This window comes from Babylonia areolata, chromosome 5, assembly GCF_041734735.1.
Source record: "Babylonia areolata isolate BAREFJ2019XMU chromosome 5, ASM4173473v1, whole genome shotgun sequence".
In the NCBI taxonomy this organism is placed as follows: domain Eukaryota; kingdom Metazoa; phylum Mollusca; class Gastropoda; order Neogastropoda; family Buccinidae; genus Babylonia; species Babylonia areolata.
The window spans coordinates 10160142-10179385 of NC_134880.1; the positions used below are offsets into that span (position 1 = coordinate 10160142).

At 43.4% G+C, this 19244-nt stretch overlaps 1 protein-coding gene and 4 non-coding genes across 6 annotated transcripts in view; 1 reads left to right on the forward strand and 4 right to left on the reverse strand.

The window, feature by feature from the left end:
• Positions 1–228: 228 nt before the first annotated feature.
• The window catches only part of LOC143281921 (organic cation transporter protein-like), a 40340-nt gene continuing 21324 nt past the window's right edge, over positions 229–19244 (forward strand). For both annotated transcript variants that reach the window (XR_013055197.1, XM_076587219.1), the window contains exons 1-5: positions 229–471; positions 4206–4480; positions 5914–6048; positions 9248–9478; positions 11755–11956. Coding sequence is in view for 1 of the 2 variants with exons in the window: in XM_076587219.1 (XP_076443334.1) it covers positions 4259–4480; positions 5914–6048; positions 9248–9478; positions 11755–11956 (790 nt within the window). In the remaining variant the exon portion in view is untranslated. The remainder of the gene's footprint in view (positions 472–4205; positions 4481–5913; positions 6049–9247; positions 9479–11754; positions 11957–19244) is intronic.
• On the reverse strand, positions 13725–13797 carry Trnar-ucu (transfer RNA arginine (anticodon UCU)). Its single transcript has one exon. It is a non-coding gene; the product is annotated as a tRNA-Arg (tRNA).
• Positions 14085–14157, reverse strand: Trnar-ucu (transfer RNA arginine (anticodon UCU)). Its single transcript has one exon. It is a non-coding gene; the product is annotated as a tRNA-Arg (tRNA).
• Trnar-ucu (transfer RNA arginine (anticodon UCU)) lies at positions 14404–14476 on the reverse strand. The gene has a single exon. It is a non-coding gene; the product is annotated as a tRNA-Arg (tRNA).
• On the reverse strand, positions 14710–14782 carry Trnar-ucu (transfer RNA arginine (anticodon UCU)). The gene has a single exon. It is a non-coding gene; the product is annotated as a tRNA-Arg (tRNA).

A 19244-nucleotide genomic window follows, 5' to 3' on the forward strand; every position in this document is an offset into this window, starting at 1 on the left:
GCACCTGTACGTTCACGTGTACTAGTGACACACACCGTGTCGAACTGTTAAGGTCGTCGCAGTCTTCCTTAACGTTCGCAGCACACAGCAGTAACAGAAGCCACACGATCTTTCTAATTGGTCAGATACATAAACGTGAACCAGTCAAACGTTCTCTCCTTTGGACACAGCCTTGTGCTGGAGGCGAAAATGAAGTGTGACACAGACAGACTGGGGGGGGGGGGGGGGGTTGTTGTCGAAAACTGAAAGTGGGACACGCATTTTGTCAGGTGCGTTAAACCAAGTATGCGAAACCTAAACTGCATGGCTTGTGTTACAAAGATGTTGCATGACGATGACGTGACTGCCATGTGGTAATCAGCAGTTTTATAGTGTGTCAGCGACACGAGAGAGAAGGAATAAAACGGCGTGTGGCTGTACCTGCTGTGAGAGCGACAAGGACCTCCTGTGTGTGTTGTGAGTTAGTCAGAGGTAGGTTCGATGTTGTTGGGTTTCCGTGTTCACGTCCACTGCCCGGCCGGATTAACTGCTGTGGTGTCTACCTGTCTTTACCTCTCTCAGTCCTTCTCGATCTCTCTCGCGTTTGTTTGTTCGTTTGTTTATACATACGCGCGCGCACGCGTGCACGCAGTGGCTCTCTCTCTTTCTGTCTTTGTCGAAGTGTGTGTGTGTGTGTGTGTGTGTGTGTGTGTGTGTGTAAGTGCGCGTCTTGTGTGTGTGTGTGTGTAAGTGCGCGTCTTGTGTGTGCGAGTGTGTGTGTGTGTGTGTGTGTGTGTGTGTGTGTGTGTGTGTGTGTGTGTGTGTGACATATAGAAAATGATTGATTTAAGTTTTGTTTAAAAAAACACACACAAAAACAAAAAAACATAACAATATATTATATTTCTAATGAAAAACTAACAACTATAACAGCGAACCAACTGGACCATTTAACAAGGCGGAGTTGAATGTGTGTGTGTGTGTGTGTGTGTGTGTGTGTGTGTGTGTGTGTGTGTGTGTTTATTTAATCCAAATTAGTGTCTCGTTTTGGGTGATAGCGTCAGATTTACTTGTAGAGCAAATTTCTCATTATTCTGATTAGTGGAACTGTTCGACTCTAACATGCAATATTTCGTCTTGATTACATGATGAAACCTTACTTTAATGACTGCATACTGTATGTGTGCAGTGAAGTACACAACGTTGTTTTGGGGTTTTTTTGTGTTTTTTTTTTTTTTGTCTTCTTAATCTCTCTCTCTTATGTTAATTTATTCATTTCTTCTTCATTGTTAAAGATTATATATATATATATATATATATATATATATATATATATATATGTATGTATATATATATATATATATATATATATTACACACACATATATATATATATATATATATATATATATATATATATATATATATATATACATACATATATGAATCTACACACACACACACACACACACACACACACACACACACACACACACATATATATATATATATATATATATATATATATGTGTGTGTGTGTAGATTCATATATGTATATATATATATATATATATATATATATCAATGAATACACACACACACACACACACACACACACACACACACATATATATATATATATATATATAGATAGATAGATAGATAGATAGATAGATAGATAGTTATAGTTATAGATATATATATGAATCTTTTTAAGCGAATGTGGTGTAGGGTATATGGATCAATCCGCACGCTTCGACGCTTCCTTGAAACTGAACTGAAACTCGAAGCTTTCTCTTTGACGAACATCATGACAACGTGATAAGATGTAATGTCGCATACATAGATCTGTCCGCTCGCTCTGATACCTCCTTGAAACTGAAAGACTGAAACTCTCGTATGAGTTACAACACAGGAGTAGGCAATGATATATACATATATGTATATACATATATATGATAGTCAGTCGTGTCCGACTATGACCATCAGAACAGCAGAGGAGGCAACTGCTGTTCCGACTATTTGGGCTAGAATTTGATTATAGTGGAGAGTGTCTTGCCCAAGTACATCCCCACTCTCTCGGCCAAGAGGGTTTTAGGACAGTCGGCGTTGGGATGGTTCCCAAAGGCCAACTAGCCCACAAGGCTGCAGCACCAAGAGCTAGTGCAATTTTGCCTCCTAGTTTGAGAGTCATAGTCCTTCACAAAAGACTAAGCTGTAAATGGTTTCCCATTGACTGGAGAAACCACTGATAATACAGCTCTCACTTTGCTGTTGGCCCAAATGTAAACTTATGTCAATCTGTGATAGAAGCCGAGTGTTGGGCCATACAACGTTAACGTACAAACTGGTTAAAGACCACAAAATAAAAAAAAGATGAATTGTGAAATTATTGTGACAGTGTTCTGCTATTGTAGTTTGGTCCGTCACTTATAGTTTGTGAATGTGACACGACTGGCTTAAATTACGAAGCTGCAGAAGATTTGTTTTTCAAACATTTTAAAAAAATTGAAATGTTTCGTTTCGACACACTCACAGACATACATCAATTGTGATAGTAATTAGAACAAGCAATGTAGAAAGAAGTTATATATATATATATATATATATATATGTGTGTGTGTGTGTGTGTGTGTGTGTGTGTGTGTGTGTACAACGACAACAACAAATACAAGAGGCGAAATGTTAAGTAAACTGCATTGTATGATTGGGAGCTACTAGGTGTGGAAGGAGGGGGTATAAGTAGTTTTAGCCTAGGTCAAGATGACCGACACTGGAATTACAGATACGGCATAGATGTTTAGATCTATATACATACTCCCAACTGCAGAAGAAAAACATCCGTGTTCACCAAAGTAAATATGGACTCTGATTTACTTATTGAAGAGGAGTTAAGGCGGATGTGTTTGCGCACGCGGTGTGTGTGTGTGTGTGTGTGTGTGTGTGTGTGTGTGTGTGTGTGTGTGTGTGAAAAGGGGGACTAACGAACACATATTCCGGTATTCTTTAACTCTGTGTGTGTGTGTGTGTGTGTGTGTGTGTGTGTGTGTGTGTGTGTGTGCGGTCGCACACTAGGTTCCACTGGAATGACAAGTTAGTTGAAGGGTTGTGTGTGTGTGTGTGTGTGTGTGTGTGTGTGTGTGTGCGCGCGCGCGTGTCGCACACTAGGTTCCACTGGAATGACAAGTTAGTTGAAGGGTTGTGTGTGTGTGTGTGTGTGTGTGTGTGTGTGTGTGTGTGTGTAAAAAGGACGACTAACGAACAGATAATTATGGCGGCATTTATCTGTTGTCGATTAACCCCAGGTACGACGTACACTCGGCCACGTAGCAAGGGCAAACTGCTGGCCTGGATCAAAAGGACTAAGTATACCTAGTACGAAGTAGCCACCCATGTGCGGCGATATTTATCTCTTTTTTTTTTTTTCATTTCAGACACTTCAGTAGGAAAATAAATTCAGATCCCAGGTCTTTTATTTCTTTCTGTATTTCCTGGAATAGTAGCACAACGAGTCAGGCTTGATCACTTTCTATTGAATCATTTTCAGGAGAGATCAGAAGTGAGTGAACAGCTGGAGTATATTTTCAGGAAGTCGTTCTGGCACATCGTTGTGCATATTATGCCCATGCTTAACTCCACCTTCTCCCTCATACCACAAGTGACGTAACCGTGCACCCACCTCATTCACCCATTAAAAATCAACGAACGATAGATAAATGAATAAACAAACAAATAAATAGACAATTGGATAAATAAATAAGAAAATAAGAATACAAAAATAAAATTATAATCAGCAGAAAAACCACCACAAAAACTAAAACCGAAACACACACACACACACACCCTACACAAACACACACACACGCACACACAAACGCACACACACACACACACACACACACACTCTCTCTCTCTCTCACACACTCTCTCTCTTTCACTTTCTCTCTCTCTCTCTCTCTCTCTCACACACACACACACACACACACAAACAAACACACAGACAAACACACACACACACGCACACACACACACACACACACCCACACAGCCACACACATAATATTGATACCTGGGTCTCCAGACCACTGAACAACAACAACAACAACAACAACAAAACCCCCAAAAAACAACAACAAACAAAGAAACAAACAACAACAAACAAACAAACAAAAAACAACAACAACCAAACAACAACTACTACAAAAACATGTCTTGACGATGTTTCAGGAGGAGACAGACAGAGAGACAGACAGACAGAGAGAGAAAGAGAAAGAGAGAGAATGCCCGGGGGCACAGAGGTTGACGATGTCCTGGACCAGCTGGGAGGATACGGGAGGTACCAGGTGTGGGTCTACGTGGCCCTAGGCCTGGTGAACATGAGGGGTGCCTGGCACGTGTTCGTGTCCATGTTCACCGGGTGGACCCCCGCCCACCACTGCACCCCGCCCGCCAACCACACCCTCAACCAGTCCCTGCCGCTGGAGACTGATGATTATGGCACGGTGAGGGAAGGAGGGGTGGTTATTTGGTTTGGTTTGGTTTGTGTTGTTTGGTTTGGTTTGTGTTGTTTGGTTTGGTTTGTGTTGTTTTGTGCGGTTTGTGTTGTTTTGTTTGGTTTGTGTTGTTTGGTTTGGTTTGTGTTGTTTGGTTTGGTTTGGTTTGGTTTATGTTGTCTTGTTTGGTTTGTTTTGTTTGGCTTGGTTTGGCTTGGTTTGGTTTGGTTTGTTTTTTTTGGTCTGTTTTGCTTTGTTTGGTTTGGTTTGTGTTGTTTGGTTTTACTTTGTTTGGTTTGTTCTGTTTTATTTGGTTTGGTTTGTTATCTTCTGTACTGGAACGAGTTCCGGTTTCACAGCGACGACTTAATAACAACGATACTCAGAGGAATATGGACAAAGAAAGTCTGTACATATATATATATAATTTATATATATATATATATATATATATATATATATATATATATATATATATATATATATATGTGTGTGTGTGTGTGTGTGTGTGTGTGTGTGTGTACCGGATTCAGGGCATGAAGAAATTCAGTAAGCAAGCCAAGCCACCTCATTTTGAGAAGGACAGGTTCGTGTCCAATCTCAATGCACTAAATTATTGACTATCCATCTATCCAATCATTCTTGCTGGTTTTGTTTTTTTTGTTTGTTTTTTTAATTAATTAATTTTTTTAAATGAACATTTTAATTCGATTTTGACATTATTTGAGACATACAAAAATAACATTTGTAATTATTGATAATATTATTTGTTATTATGCATCATTTAAACTGTAAACAGGAAAACAGCAAACAATGTTTTACACACACACACACACACACACACACACACACACACACACACACACACACACACACACACACACACACACACACACACACACACACACACACACACACGAACAGAAGAAAAAAAGTCATACGCACTACATAAAAACAAAAGATAGACAGATAAAAGAAAAAAGAAATAAAAGAACAAAAGTTATGTTCGTGGTTGTCTTTCCTCCTTCTCGTCTTTCTCTCCCTCTCTCTCTCCCTCCCCCCACCTTGTCTCTCTCTCTCTCTCTCTCTCTCTCTCTCTCTCTCTCTCTCTCTCTCCCTCTCTTATTTTACACAGTAGTGAGGGCACATATGAAAAAAAAAAAACCCAAACACACACACACACACACACACACACACACACACACACAATAAACAAAAATAAAACAACAAAAAAACAAAACAAAAACACACATCCATCTTAGACATTTGAGCGAATAAATCAAAGTCTAGAGAGTCAAGACCAGTGTCTTGTGATACAACCTTTTACCTAGTTTGTACGTACAAAGTACCAGAATGAGCATCAGTACATTAAATTCCACACATTTTGTGGGAGCACGCAACAGTAGGTACACAACATCACGCTGTGTTTTGTTGCCGGACAGACGACGTGGTCAAAGTGCAAGATGTACGCAGAGCCAGGTACGAACAGCACGCCGAACGGTCACGACACGGTCAGCTGTCAGCATGGCTGGACCTACGTCTGGGACTCCGAGGGAGAAACCTCCATTGTGGGCGATGTAAGTTCTTCACCCGCAACAAACTGTTTTCTGGCAATCTCCCACATTTATGATTGATATAAGCATTAAAAAAAAAAAATGTATTCTGTCTCTTTTATTTCTTTCTTTCTTTGTGTGTGTGTGTGTGTGTGCGTGTGCGTGCGCATGTGTACGTGTTTGTGTGTGCGTGTGCGTGTGCGTGCGCATGTGTACGTGTTTGTGTGTGTGTGTGTGTGTGTGTGTGTGCGCATGTGTACGTGTTTGTGTGTGTGTGTGTGTGTGCGTGTGCGTGCGCATGTGTACGTGTTTGTGTGTGTGTGCGTGTGCGTGCGCATGTGTACGTGTTTGTGTGTGTGTGTGTGTGTGTGTGTGTGTGTGCGTGCGCGTGCGCATGTTCGTGCATGTGTACGTGTTTGTGTGTGTATGTGTGCATGCGCGCGTGCGCGCACGTGTGTGTGTGTGTGTGTGTGTGTGTGTGTGTGTGTGTGTGTATTCTTGTGTGCTTTGTGTCTGACTGACGTGTTACTGAAAAGCATATTGACAGATTTGAAAGCGCTATATAAATGTTGTTGTAGTAGTAGTAGTAGTAGTAGTGTTATTATTATTGGACTGACGTAGGGACAGAAACAAAATGATGACGGTGATGTTAGCACGATCACGATGACGACAGCGATGATGACATGTATTTAGAATAATCATGACGATAGTGATGATGACGCTGAGGATAACAATGGCGATGACAACAACGGTGATGATGGATGGGACAATGCAGGCAAGGATGATGATGAAACTCTCACACCTATACGCCCAGCGCACCGAGAGATGGACTTCTTCTTCTTCTTCTTCTTCTGCGTTCACTCGTATGCACACGAGTGGGCTTTTACGTGTATGACCGTTCTTACCCCGCCATGTAGGCAGCCATACTCCGTTTTTGGGGGTGTGCATGCTGGGTATGTTCTTGTTTCCATAACCCACCGAACGCTGACATGGATTACAGGATCTTTAACGTGCGTATTTGATCTTCTGCTTGCATATACACACGAAGGGGGTTCAGGCACTAGCAGGTCTGCACATATGTTGACCTGGGAGATCGTAAAAATCTCCACCCCTTACCCACCAGGCGCCGTCACCGTGATTCGAACCCGGGACCCTCAGATTGAAAGTCCAACGCTTTAACCATTCGGCTATTGCGCCCGTCGAGATGGACTTCAATTGTCGATGATGCGCGTTGCCAGAGTTTGGGACTTAGTGACGTGAATCAAGGTGCCGATAACAGCAGTGATGACGATGATGGTGATGATGACAATAATGATGACGATGATGCACTGACATGGTTGGATGTACACTTTCAGCACACCGAGGCTAGACTTTAGGTGTACATAATGCGTGTTGACTGGGATTTGGACGTAATGACGTAATTAAGGGGAGGAGGATGGTGGCCATAACGCAGAGGTTCATGGAATGCGACTAACAAATACGAACGTTGGTCATGAATCACGTACGCATTGTAACCTTGCAATTTAGGCAGTCAAACCTGTTTTCAGTGTTCTTGACCGTTTGTAACATTGCCATTTAGGCAGCCAAATCCGTTTTCTGTTTTTAAGTATCAGTATCAGTAGCTCAAGGAGGCGTCACTGCGTTCGGACAAAGCCATATACGCTACACCACATCTGCCAAGCAGATGCCTGACCAGCAGCGTAACCCAACGCGCTTAGTCAGGCCTTGAAAAAAAAAGAAAAAAAAGGGGGGGAATAAATAATAGATAAGTTTACATAAATAAATAAATAAATAAATAATAATAATAATAATAATAATAATAATAATAATAATTATTATTATTATTATTATTATTATATTACTGTTTTTAAAGTGATTCTAACTACCACCCCAGGAAACTACATTGCGGGGTGACTGGCCATGAAGGGCAGTTGAAGCAATAAATAGATACATAAATAATGAAATAATAGATAAGTAGATAGATTAATAGATTTTTTTTTTTTTTAATCGACAGTCTCTGGAAGGTCGAACGGCAATGGGCGATATAGAGCGATTGGTCTCCAAAGCATAACCTGAACTAACCTGAACTGGACCCGTAAATCAAAACGTGTCAAAACAAAAACTGTTGTTAAACCCCAATCCAAATTCAAACCCTGAACCAGACTGGACTCAACTGTTCTTTCGATCAGTTTTGAGTCAAGGACGTTAATTCAGCGGCTCTGTCACAAAAAGTGAAAATCATACCAGGATTACTCTCCCTTCATCCGTCTTTGTAACTGTTAGTCCGTCCGTGTTCCGTTAATAAGCCTACGTTTCATTTACCTGTTCATTTTGCTTTGCTTATTTGTTTCATGTTCTTTCATTTCAGTTAATTCTTCTTCTTCTTCTTCTTGTTCATCATCATCATCATCATCATCATCATCGAATCACACACAAATTTGTCTGTTCTGGCTATAACTGGTAAAAATGAAACATTCATACATACATGCATGCATGTGTGACCGTATTTGGAATATCTCTCTCTCTGTCTCTGTCTCTCTCTGTCTCTCTCTCTCTCTCGGTGTCTCCACCCCAACTCCCCCTCTACTCCCCCCCAACCCACCACACACACACACACACACACACACACACACACACACACACAACCCTTCAACTAACTTGTCATTCCAGTGGAACCTGGTGTTTGACGTATACATATTTGGAATATATATATATATATATATATATATATCTTTCACCCTCACCCCCTTCTCCCACCCCCTGGTCAGGCATCTGCTCAGCAGGTGTGGTGCAGCGAACGCAGTGACGTCTCTTTGAACTGAGCTGTGTGTGTGTGTGTGTGTGTGTGTGTGTGTGTGTGTGTGTGTGTGTGTGTTTCTCGCTCTGTCTCTGTCTCTCTCTGTGTCTCTGTCTCTCTCTCTCCAAACCCCGCAACACAACCCCTTCCCCCACACCCCCTCCCCTCCCCCAACAACCCTTCAACTAACGTCATTCCAGTGGAACCTAGTTTGCGACCGTATAGACTATATGAATTATTTGGAATATCCCTCTCTCCAACACCACCACCACCCCCAGCCGCGACACCCTGCCACATCCCCCCCTCACTTACCCACTCCCCACAACTCCCTCTACCCCCCCCCCCTCCCCCACACCACCCTCCACACACCACACCCCCTGACCCCCACCCTCCTTCAACAACCAAACTTGTTGTCATCATTCCTAGTGGGACCTGGTCTGCGACGACAAGTACCTCGCGGAGCTGTCTGTCACCATGTACATGGTGGGCGCCACGTGCGGCACTCTCTTCCTGACTCCTCTCTCGGACCTGTGGGGCCGGAAGACGGTCATGCTGGCCTGCCTGTGGCTGCAGGCCGTCGTGGGGGCCTGCCTCACTCTCTGCCGCTCCGTGGCGCCCTACATCGTGCTGCAGTTCTTCATCGGCATCTGCAATATGGTAGGTATACTGAAGGGCAGGTTGGAGGGTGAAGTTGTAGTAGTAAGAGGAAACGGCACGCGCCGCTGCCACCGCCGCGTCGCGTCGCGTCGCGTGCCGCGCCGCGCCGCGCCGGCATGTGTGCAGTCTCGCTCACATAATAATGATAATAATAATGATGATAATGGATACTTATATAGCACACTATCCAGAAATCCAGGTGTTTTACGAAAACGCTCGCGAACGCACGCACACACACACACACACACACACACACACACACACACACACACACACTACACATTCAATAGCACGCATGTAATTATGTACACATACATATGTATACACACATAGTCAAGCACAGCTAACGCATACAGAAATAGTTTTACACGTGCGTGGAACACATGCGTGCGTGCTCTTCTCTCCCCCTTCCCTCCCCTCCCCCAACCTCCACCCTCACCCCCACTCCTGAATATACACATTGACCACACATGCATACGAACACACGCGCGTGCACGTGCATGCGCACATCAGTACACACTGGGACACACACACACACACACACACACACACACACACACACACACGCGCACACACACACACACATGTACGAGCACACTTATGCGTGTACTCCCCAGCCCCCAAAACACACATATATGTATGTATGTATGTATGTATGTATGTATGTGTATGAAAATACATGTCTCTTCTATACATACACTTTGTGCACTGCTCAGGTCTTCAGACACAGACGAAGCCCACCATTATCTTAAACAAAGATCTAGGGTGTGGGTAAAAATGCCTCATGAAGAATAGTCAGTCGGCTGGCCTTAGTTGTGTCATTTGGAAATACGCAAACCCTTTTTAGAAAGAATGTTGGAAAATTGATCAACCCTTCTTATTCCTTCATTCCCTTCGTCATGTTATTTGAAATTAGATGGGGTTTTTTTTGTGTGTTCAGATATTACGCTAAACACAGCATTATTTCATTTACTTAATTACAAGTCCATCATGTACTGTGTAACCTTGCGACATACATTGTCGCCATGTATTGTTTGCCTTCGACGGGCGCAATAGCCGAGTGGTTAAAGCGTTGGATTTTCAATCTGAGGGTCCCGGGTTCGAATCATGGTAACGGCGGCTGGTGGGTAAAGGGTGGAGATTTTTCCGATCTCCCAGGTCAACAGATGTGCAAGACTTGCTTTTGCCTAAACCCTCTTCGTGTGTATACGCAAGCAGAAGATCAAACACGCACGTTGAAGATCCTGTAGTCCATGTCAGCGTACGGTGGAGTATGTAAATAATAATATACCCAGCATACGCCCCCCCGAAAACGGAGTATGGCTGCGTACATGGCGGGGCAAAAACAGTCATGCACGTAAAAGCCCACTCGTGCACATACGAGTGAACGCGGGAGTTGCAGCCCACGAACGAAGAAGAAGAAGTTTGCCTTTGCCCATTTTTTTTTCCATGTGCCCCCGTGGGGACTTTTTGGAATAAATCAGGGCTTCTTTTTCTTCTTCTTCTTTCAATAATATCCAACGTTCGGTGCCGACCTTTATTGACATTTACGTGTATGACGCATTTTGTTTATTTACCCTGCCACATAGGCAGCGATACTCCTTTTTCGGGGGTGTGCATGATGAGTATGTACTTGTTTCCATAACCCACCGAACACTGACATGGAGCACATGGTATTTGACGTTGGTATTTCATTTTCTGCGTGTGTAGACACACAAATGGAGTTCAGGCACTAGCAGGTCTGAACATAATTTATGTTGACTTGGGAGATCGAAAACAACGAACAACCAAAAAAACAAAAACAAAAAACAAAAAAAACCCCAAAAAACCCAAAAAACAACAACAACAAAAAACAAACAAACAAACAAAAAAACCCTCCACCCCTTGCCAACCAGGCGCCGTTACCGAGATTCGAACCAGGGACCCTAAGATTGAAAGTCCAACGCTTTAACCATTCGGCTATTATTGCGCCCGACTGCTTATTTATTTTTTCTTTTATTTTTATTTTTTTTACATTATAGTTATTATTTATTTATTTATTTGTGTAAGCTTATCTATCATTTATTCACCTTTTTTTTTCTTTTTTTTTCCCCTCAAGGCCTGACTAAGCGCGTTGGGTTACGCTGCTGGTCAGGCATCTGCTTGGCAGATGTGGTGTAGCGTATATGGATTTGTCCGAACGCAGTGACGCCTCCTTGAGCTACTGAAACTGAAACTGAAACTGAAACTGCGCCCGACTTCCCTTGACTTATCTTCGCTTCCACTGTCTGTGTCAGACCATCGCACTGTGCGCTTACGTGCTGATCGTGGAGACCTTCGACAAAAGTACCCGAGAGTGGCCGGCCCTGAGCTTGCAGTTCTTCTGGGCAGGGGGGATAATGCTGCTGTCACTTCTGGCTTACCTCCTCCCCGACTGGCGCCACCTGGAACTGGTCGTGTCTCTGCCGCAGTTACTGACCGTGACCTACTACTGGTATGGTTAGTAAGTTAAGTGAGGCACACACACACACACACACACACACACACACACACAGAGATAACGATAACGATATTTTATTCAAGAAAGGCCGTGGCCCCATTTGAAGGGGGTACACATAAATAGGAAACATTTTTAGAAAATGATGTGCACAAGAATATTGTGCATGTAATTCTTGAATAGAGAGAGAGAGAGAGAGAGAGAGAGAGAGAGAGAGAGAGAGAGAGAGAGAGATTAACCAGCAAATAACTACCGCTACTCCAGGAGAGACAATGGCCCATACTTTAAACCATTCCTGCTTGAGCTTCTTTCCACTAGCTGGTAGTTATTTTATTTTATTTTATTTATTTATTATTTATTTGTTTTTACAGGAAGACCAGAAGCCTAGAGAAATAAATCCAGAAAAGCCACACCCCCTCCACCACCACCACCCTCCCAACAAACACACAAAAGAAGTGTCAATTAATATTGTATCGTATTGTTGTTGTATTCAGTGCACGCCATCCACACCAGATTTCTCTTCGTGAAACTCAGATCACATCCTCTCTGATGAGACTGAGTACATCGTCATGATCTGTGGCCACCATTCGTTTCATTTTGCAAGTGTAAAAATCACGGACCCTGCAGGATTCGAACTTGTGTTGACTCTTGCTTCGTATCGCTGGGGGCATGACCCACAAGGCCACTGCTTCATTTCACACACACACACACACACACACACACACACACACACACACACACACACACACACACACACACACAGCAACAACGGCAGATGAAATGTGGATCACCTGGAGCTACCTGCTTGGGAGGATGTTTCTCTCTCTAGTAGTCTGCAATTGTTTGATGTGCTAATGGTATAATTATTTCTCCTACAGTGATGTGCATGAACTGTGCAAAAATGTGGTAATGATGACGATGATGATGGTGATGTTTCACTTGAGAAATATAGCTATCAAACCAAGGGACAAAAAAAAAAAAAAAAAAGTTTCTCTCTATAGAGTAAATTCTATTTACTGGAAATGAATAGAAAAATTGTTGGCAATATTGAAAACGTGTTTTAGAATCGACTCGACTCTTCCAAAAAGATGTATTATGGAAAGTGGTTTATGGAAACAAGAGCATACCCAGCATGCAAGCCCCCCCCCCCCCGGCCCCCCCTAACCCCCACCCCACCCCCACCCCCACCCACCCCCTACCCTCCCGAAAACGGAGTATGGATCCCTTATATGGCGGGGTAAAAACGGGTCATACACGTAAAAATCCACTTGTGTCCATACGAGTGAACGTGGGAGTTGCATCCCACGAACGAAGAAAAAGAAGACGGCGGCGACGACGACGATGATGACGACGACAAAGAAGAAGAATGATATATTCCTCGTTTTTTGATGATGTTGAAGTGTGAATCCCTATGATCCAACCTAGTGTGGCTGTAAAGAAGACGACGACGACGACGACGAGAAGAAGAAGAAGAAGAAGAAGAAGAAGAAGAAGAAGGAGAAGAAGAAGAAGAAGAAAGAAGAAGAAAGAAGAAGAAGAAGGAGAAGAAGAAGAAGAAGGAGAAGAAGGAGAAGAAGAAGAAAGAAGAAGAAGAAGAGGAAGTTTCAGTTTCAATTTCAGTAGCTGAAGGAGGTGTCACTGCGTTCGGACAAATCCATATACGCTACACCACATCTGCCAAGCACATGCCTGACCAGCAGCGTAACCCAACGCGCTTAGTCAGGCTTTGAGAAAAAAAAAGGGTGAATAAATAATAGATAAAAAAAAAAGCATCCCCGGCGGGATTCGAACCCGCGACCTCTGGATTAGAAGTCCAGCGCGCTATCCACTGCGCTACGGGGACTGTGAGGAAGAAGAAGAAGAGGAAGAAGAAGGAAGAAGAAGAAAAGAAAGAAGAAGAAGGAAGAGGAAGAAGAAGAAGAGGAAGTTTCAGTTTCAGTTTCAGTAGCTCAAGGAGGCGTCACTGCGTTCGGACAAATCCATATACGCTACACCACATCTGCCAAGCAGATGCCTGACCAGCAGCGTAACCCAACGCGCTTAGCCAGGCCTTGAGAAAAAAAGGAAAGAAAAAAGAGTGAATAAATAATAGATTAAAAAGAAAAAAAAGAAAAAAAAAGAAAAAAAAATCATCCCCGGCGGGATTCGAACCCGCGACCTCTGGATTAGAAGTCCAGCGCGCTATCCACTGCGCTACGGGGACTGTGAGGAAGAAGAAGAAGAAGAAGAAGAAGAGGAAGTTTCAGTTTCAGTTTCAGTTTCAGTAGCTCAAGGAGGCGTCACTGCGTTCGGACAAATCCATATACGCTACACCACATCTGCCAAGCAGATGCCTGACCAGCAGCGTAACCCAACGCGCTTAGCCAGGCCTTGAGAAAAAAAGGAAAGAAAAAAGAGTGAATAAATAATAGATTAAAAAGAAAAAAAAGAAAAAAAAAGAAAAAAAAATCATCCCCGGCGGGATTCGAACCCGCGACCTCTGGATTAGAAGTCCAGCGCGCTATCCACTGCGCTACGGGGACTGTGAGGAAGAAGAAGAAGAAGAAGAAGAAGAGGAAGTTTCAGTTTCAGTTTCAGTTTCAGTAGCTCAAGGAGGCGTCACTGCGTTCGGACAAATCCATATACGCTACACCACATCTGCCAAGCACATGCCTGACCAGCAGCGTAACCCAACGCGCTTAGTCAGGCTTTGAGAAAAAAAAAGAAGAAAAAAAAAGGGTGAATAAATAATAGATTAAAAAAAATAAATAAAAAGCATCCCCGGCGGGATTCGAACCCGCGACCTCTGGATTAGAAGTCCAGCGCGCTTTCCACTGCGCTACGGGGACTGTGAAGAAGAAGAAGAAGAAGAGGAAGAAGAAGAAGAAGAAGAAGAAGATTGATTGATTGATTGATTGATTGATTGATTGAATCTTTAATGGGTAAAGAATTAGGCACAGTAAAGGCCTTTTTACAATTCTGCCCATTTAACGACACCTTCACCTTCACCTTCACCTCTCCCGTAGTCTGGGTTCAGACCGTTGGGGCACCGCTGCTGACCTGGCCACCACCCCTCTCCACTCTTCACGGTTTTCTGATTTCCTCAGGGCGTCACCGAGCGTCAAGCCTGTCCACCCCCGGATGTTGTCTTCCCATCTCTTCTTCTGCCGTCCTCTCCTTCTGCCTCCTTGTACGGTGCCTTGCAGGAACGTTTTGGCAAGACCAGATGATCGGGAGATGTGTCCATACCACCTAAGTTTGCGTTTTTTCACTATGGACAGAAGGTCTTCGTAGGGTCCAATACTTTGCTGGATTCTGTTCTTCACTTCCGTGTTAGTGATGTGGTCTCTGTAGGAGATGCCAAGTAGTCTACGAAAGCATCTCATCTCGACAGCTTGGATTCTTCACTCGATGTCTGCAGTCAGGGTCCAAGTCTCGCAGTCGTAGAGCAATATTGATATAACCAGGGAACGCATCAGTCTGATTTTTGAGCTGAGAGCGATGTTTTTGTTGTTCCAGATGGTGTTCAGCTTGTTGAGTGCCGTTGTTGTTTGGGCAATTCTCGAGAGTACTTCTGGTTTAGATCCTTCATCTGACACGATTGCTCCCAGATATTTGAAGCTGTGGACTGTTTTAAGCTTTTCGTCGTTGACTTTGATGTCAATGCTGATGCCGTTGGTGTTGTTAGTCATCAGTTTGGTTTTCTCCGCACTGATTTGCATTCCATACGATGTGGAGGCTTTGTCTAGATGTTTGACCAGGCTTGCCAGTTCTTCTTCTTTTCCAGCCAGTCCATCAATGTCGTCGGCAAAACGTAGGTTTGTGATTGTTCTGCCGCCTATGCTGACTGTTCCTACATGCTCTTCCAGTGCGTCAGTCATTATTCTTTCTAAGAAGATGTTGAAGAGTGTTGGGGAGAGTAGACAGCCTTGTCTCACTCCGACTGTGGTTCTGAACCAGTCCCCGATGCTATTGTTGAGGTAGACGGCGCTGGTGGCTTTGTCATAGAGGTGCTGTATCAGTCTGATCAGGTTGGCGCTGATGTTGTACAGATTCATGGTAGCCCACAAAGCTGCATGCCAGACCCTGTCAAATGCCTTCTTAAAATCAATGAAGACATGGTAGAGGTCTTGTTGGTGTTGATGGTACCTCTCACATAGCAACCTCAAGTTGAAGATTTGTTCAGTTGTGCTCCTTCCTGGTCTGAAACCTGCCTGTTCTTCAGCAATGATGTTTTCTGCTTGTGGTTTCAGTCTGTTAAGCAGGATCTTCAACATGACTTTGCTGGGATGACTAATCAGGCTGATGGTGCGGTAGTTTTGACACTGCTGGAGATTGCCCTTTTTGGGAAGGGTGATGATCAGTGATTGTGTCCACGGTGTGGGCCATTCCCCTGTTTGCCAGATCTTGTTGCAGATTTTCAGTAGCACATCTATCATAACTTCACCCCCTGCTTGGACCAGTTCTGATGGGATGTTGTCCACTCCTGCCGATTTCCCTTTTTTCAGCGATGTTATTGCTGCCTCTATTTCTTCACGGAGTATGGGGTGATTACTGTCATCAGTGGCTGGTGGGACATTCAGTATTGCTGGATCACCTGTGGTCTGTATGTTGTATAGCTCTGAGCAGTATTCTGTCCATCGCTTTAGGATGTCTTGTTCTTCTGTTAGACATTTTCCATCCTTGGTCTGGATGTTGGACATAGTTCTACCTTGCCTTGTGTTGGTAAGTTCTTTCACAACTTGGTAGGCTTTCTTGCTGTTGTTTCTTGTCAGGTTTTCCTCTATGTCCTGGCATTTTCCTTCAATCCAATTCTCCCTTGCCTTCTTCATGCTTCTCTTGATTTCGGTGTTAACTGCTTTGTACTGTTTTGCCCCTTCTTCTTCATTCTTTTTCTTTTTCAGGTCTCTACGTTTGTCACACAGCTGTAGGATGTCGTCCGTGACCCAGGGCTTCTTTTTGATGCGTTGTTTTCCAAGAGTTGTTTGGGCTGTTTCAGTCACAGCTGCGTTGAAGTCGCTTACGAGTGTATCCAGGTCGGCGTCATCTGCATCGAGAGTGATGAGTGGCGCGAATTTCCCACCAATCATGGCTTGGAATGCCTCTTGTACTTCAGGATCTTTCAATTTTTCCAGGTCGAACTTCAGTCTTGAGAAGCTTTGTTTCTTTGTTTTCTTCAGTTGGAGTTTGAAGGTCATCATTGCCAAGTCGTGGTCACTTGCAATGTCAGCTCCTGGGAAACTTCTTGTCTTGGCAATGTTCACGCTAGACTGGAAACGCTTCTTTACCATGATGTAGTCTATTTGGTTGTGGTGATCTCCTCCAGGGCTGTGCCATGTCCATCTTCTGGATGCTTTGTGTGGTCCAAATGTGTTTGTTATCTTCAGGTTGTTGAAGCAGGCAAATTCCAGGAGTCTCAAACCTCTTTCATTTGTAGCGTTGTTACCATATCGTCCACATGTGCCCTTCCAGGTGTTGTAGGAGTCTTCTCCGATCTTGGTGTTCCAGTCACCTTGTACTGCTATGATGTCTTTCTATGGTGTCTGATCAAGGGTTTCTTGTAGTTGTTCGTAGAACTCCTCAACTTCATCATCGCTGTGATCAGATGTTGGAGCATATGCTTGTATGATGGTGATGTTGAATGGGGATGCCCTCAGGCGGATGGTAGTGAGCCTGCTGGATATTGGTCGGCAGCCCATGACAGTGTTAACAATGTCTTTGTGGATCAGGAACCCTACTCCATGTTCGTGTTTGTCCTCTCTACCACTGTAAAATAGTCTGTGGCCTTCAAGTGTGGGTATTTCACCGATGTTTTTCCATCGTGTTTCACAGAGTCCTAGGATGTGCCAGCGATATTTGTTCATTGCATGTGTCAGTTCTTCCAATTTTTCCTGGCGTCCTTAGTGTTCTGACATTCCACGTGCCAATAGAGATGTTGTTCCTGGCCCGGAGCTTGTTGTTGTGTGGTCCACCAGTAGCACATTTGTCACCTCCACCCTGGTTTGCAATGGAAGGCGCGGTCCTTGTTGACCCGGGCGACGACCGAGCCGGTATGGGTTGAGTAGTGGTCGTCATTCATGCGGTGAGTCTTGGGCAGAAAAGCATGGCGGAGCCCATCCCTCTCCATGCTAGACTGGTCTAGCTGCGGCTTTCCTTGATTGGAGAGGCCGAGATCTAGTTTTGATATAGCGCCAGTTGCTCGCTCCCGTGCCGCGTCGGTTGAAACAACCTGCACAGTGTCCCCCTGAGGAAACACCCACATTAACGTGGCGAGAAGGTGCGACTACGGTATTCACCCTTTCTTAATAGAAGGAAGGGATCTTCGCAGGTTATTTAACGACACAAAACATAAAAAAAGAAGAAAAAAAAGAATAAATAAAGAACGACACAAAACATAAAAATAAAGAAATAAACTGAAATAAAATAAAAATAATAAGAACGACGAATAAGAATAGGAACTTGAATAGTCTATTAAAAGTAACAAAGCGGTGAAAACTTGAACAATTGGTACATTACATGTGCATACGTACGTACACACACACACACACACACACACACACACACACACACAATTATAAAACAAGCAAACAAAGACATACGTACACATTCACGCCCACACACTCAAACACACACAAACACACACACGCACTTACTGTTCACACATACACATACATTCAGTTTTTCATTCATCATGGCATGGCAGCTAGTGGACTGAGTACAAGCAAGCATTTGCAAAAGACCGCGAGTAGGTTAATCAAATGTATCGAATAGAAATATTCTTATGTTAGTTTTAAAGAGAGACATGGCTGGAATTTGACGACATGTCTTTGGAAGCATGTTCCATTCTATGCTTCCATTAAATGAGAGACTCATCTTAAATAAATCAATTTTAGGCTTTGGGACAATAGCTCTGTCTGATTTACGCTGGAACTGGAAACAAAATAATGATTTTAAATATTGTGGGCATGCGTTATGAACAATTGTATGCATAAGAATCAATGTGTTATATCTAATAAGTAGATGAACAGGTAATATTTGAAGTTCTTTGTACATATTGTGCACAGATCCACCTGTGGTATTTACATGGTTAATCATCTTAATGGCACGTTTTTGTAAAGAGCAAAGTGGCTTTAATGTAGAAGGAGGACATTTACCCCAAATAATCGAGCAATAACTGAGGCGAGACTGGATATAGGCAAAGTAAAACACACGTCTAGAATGATTATCAAGAAAGTGTTTGATCTGTGATAATTGGAATACACTAGATGATACTTGTTTTATGAGGCAATGAATATGTTCCTGCCACGAAAG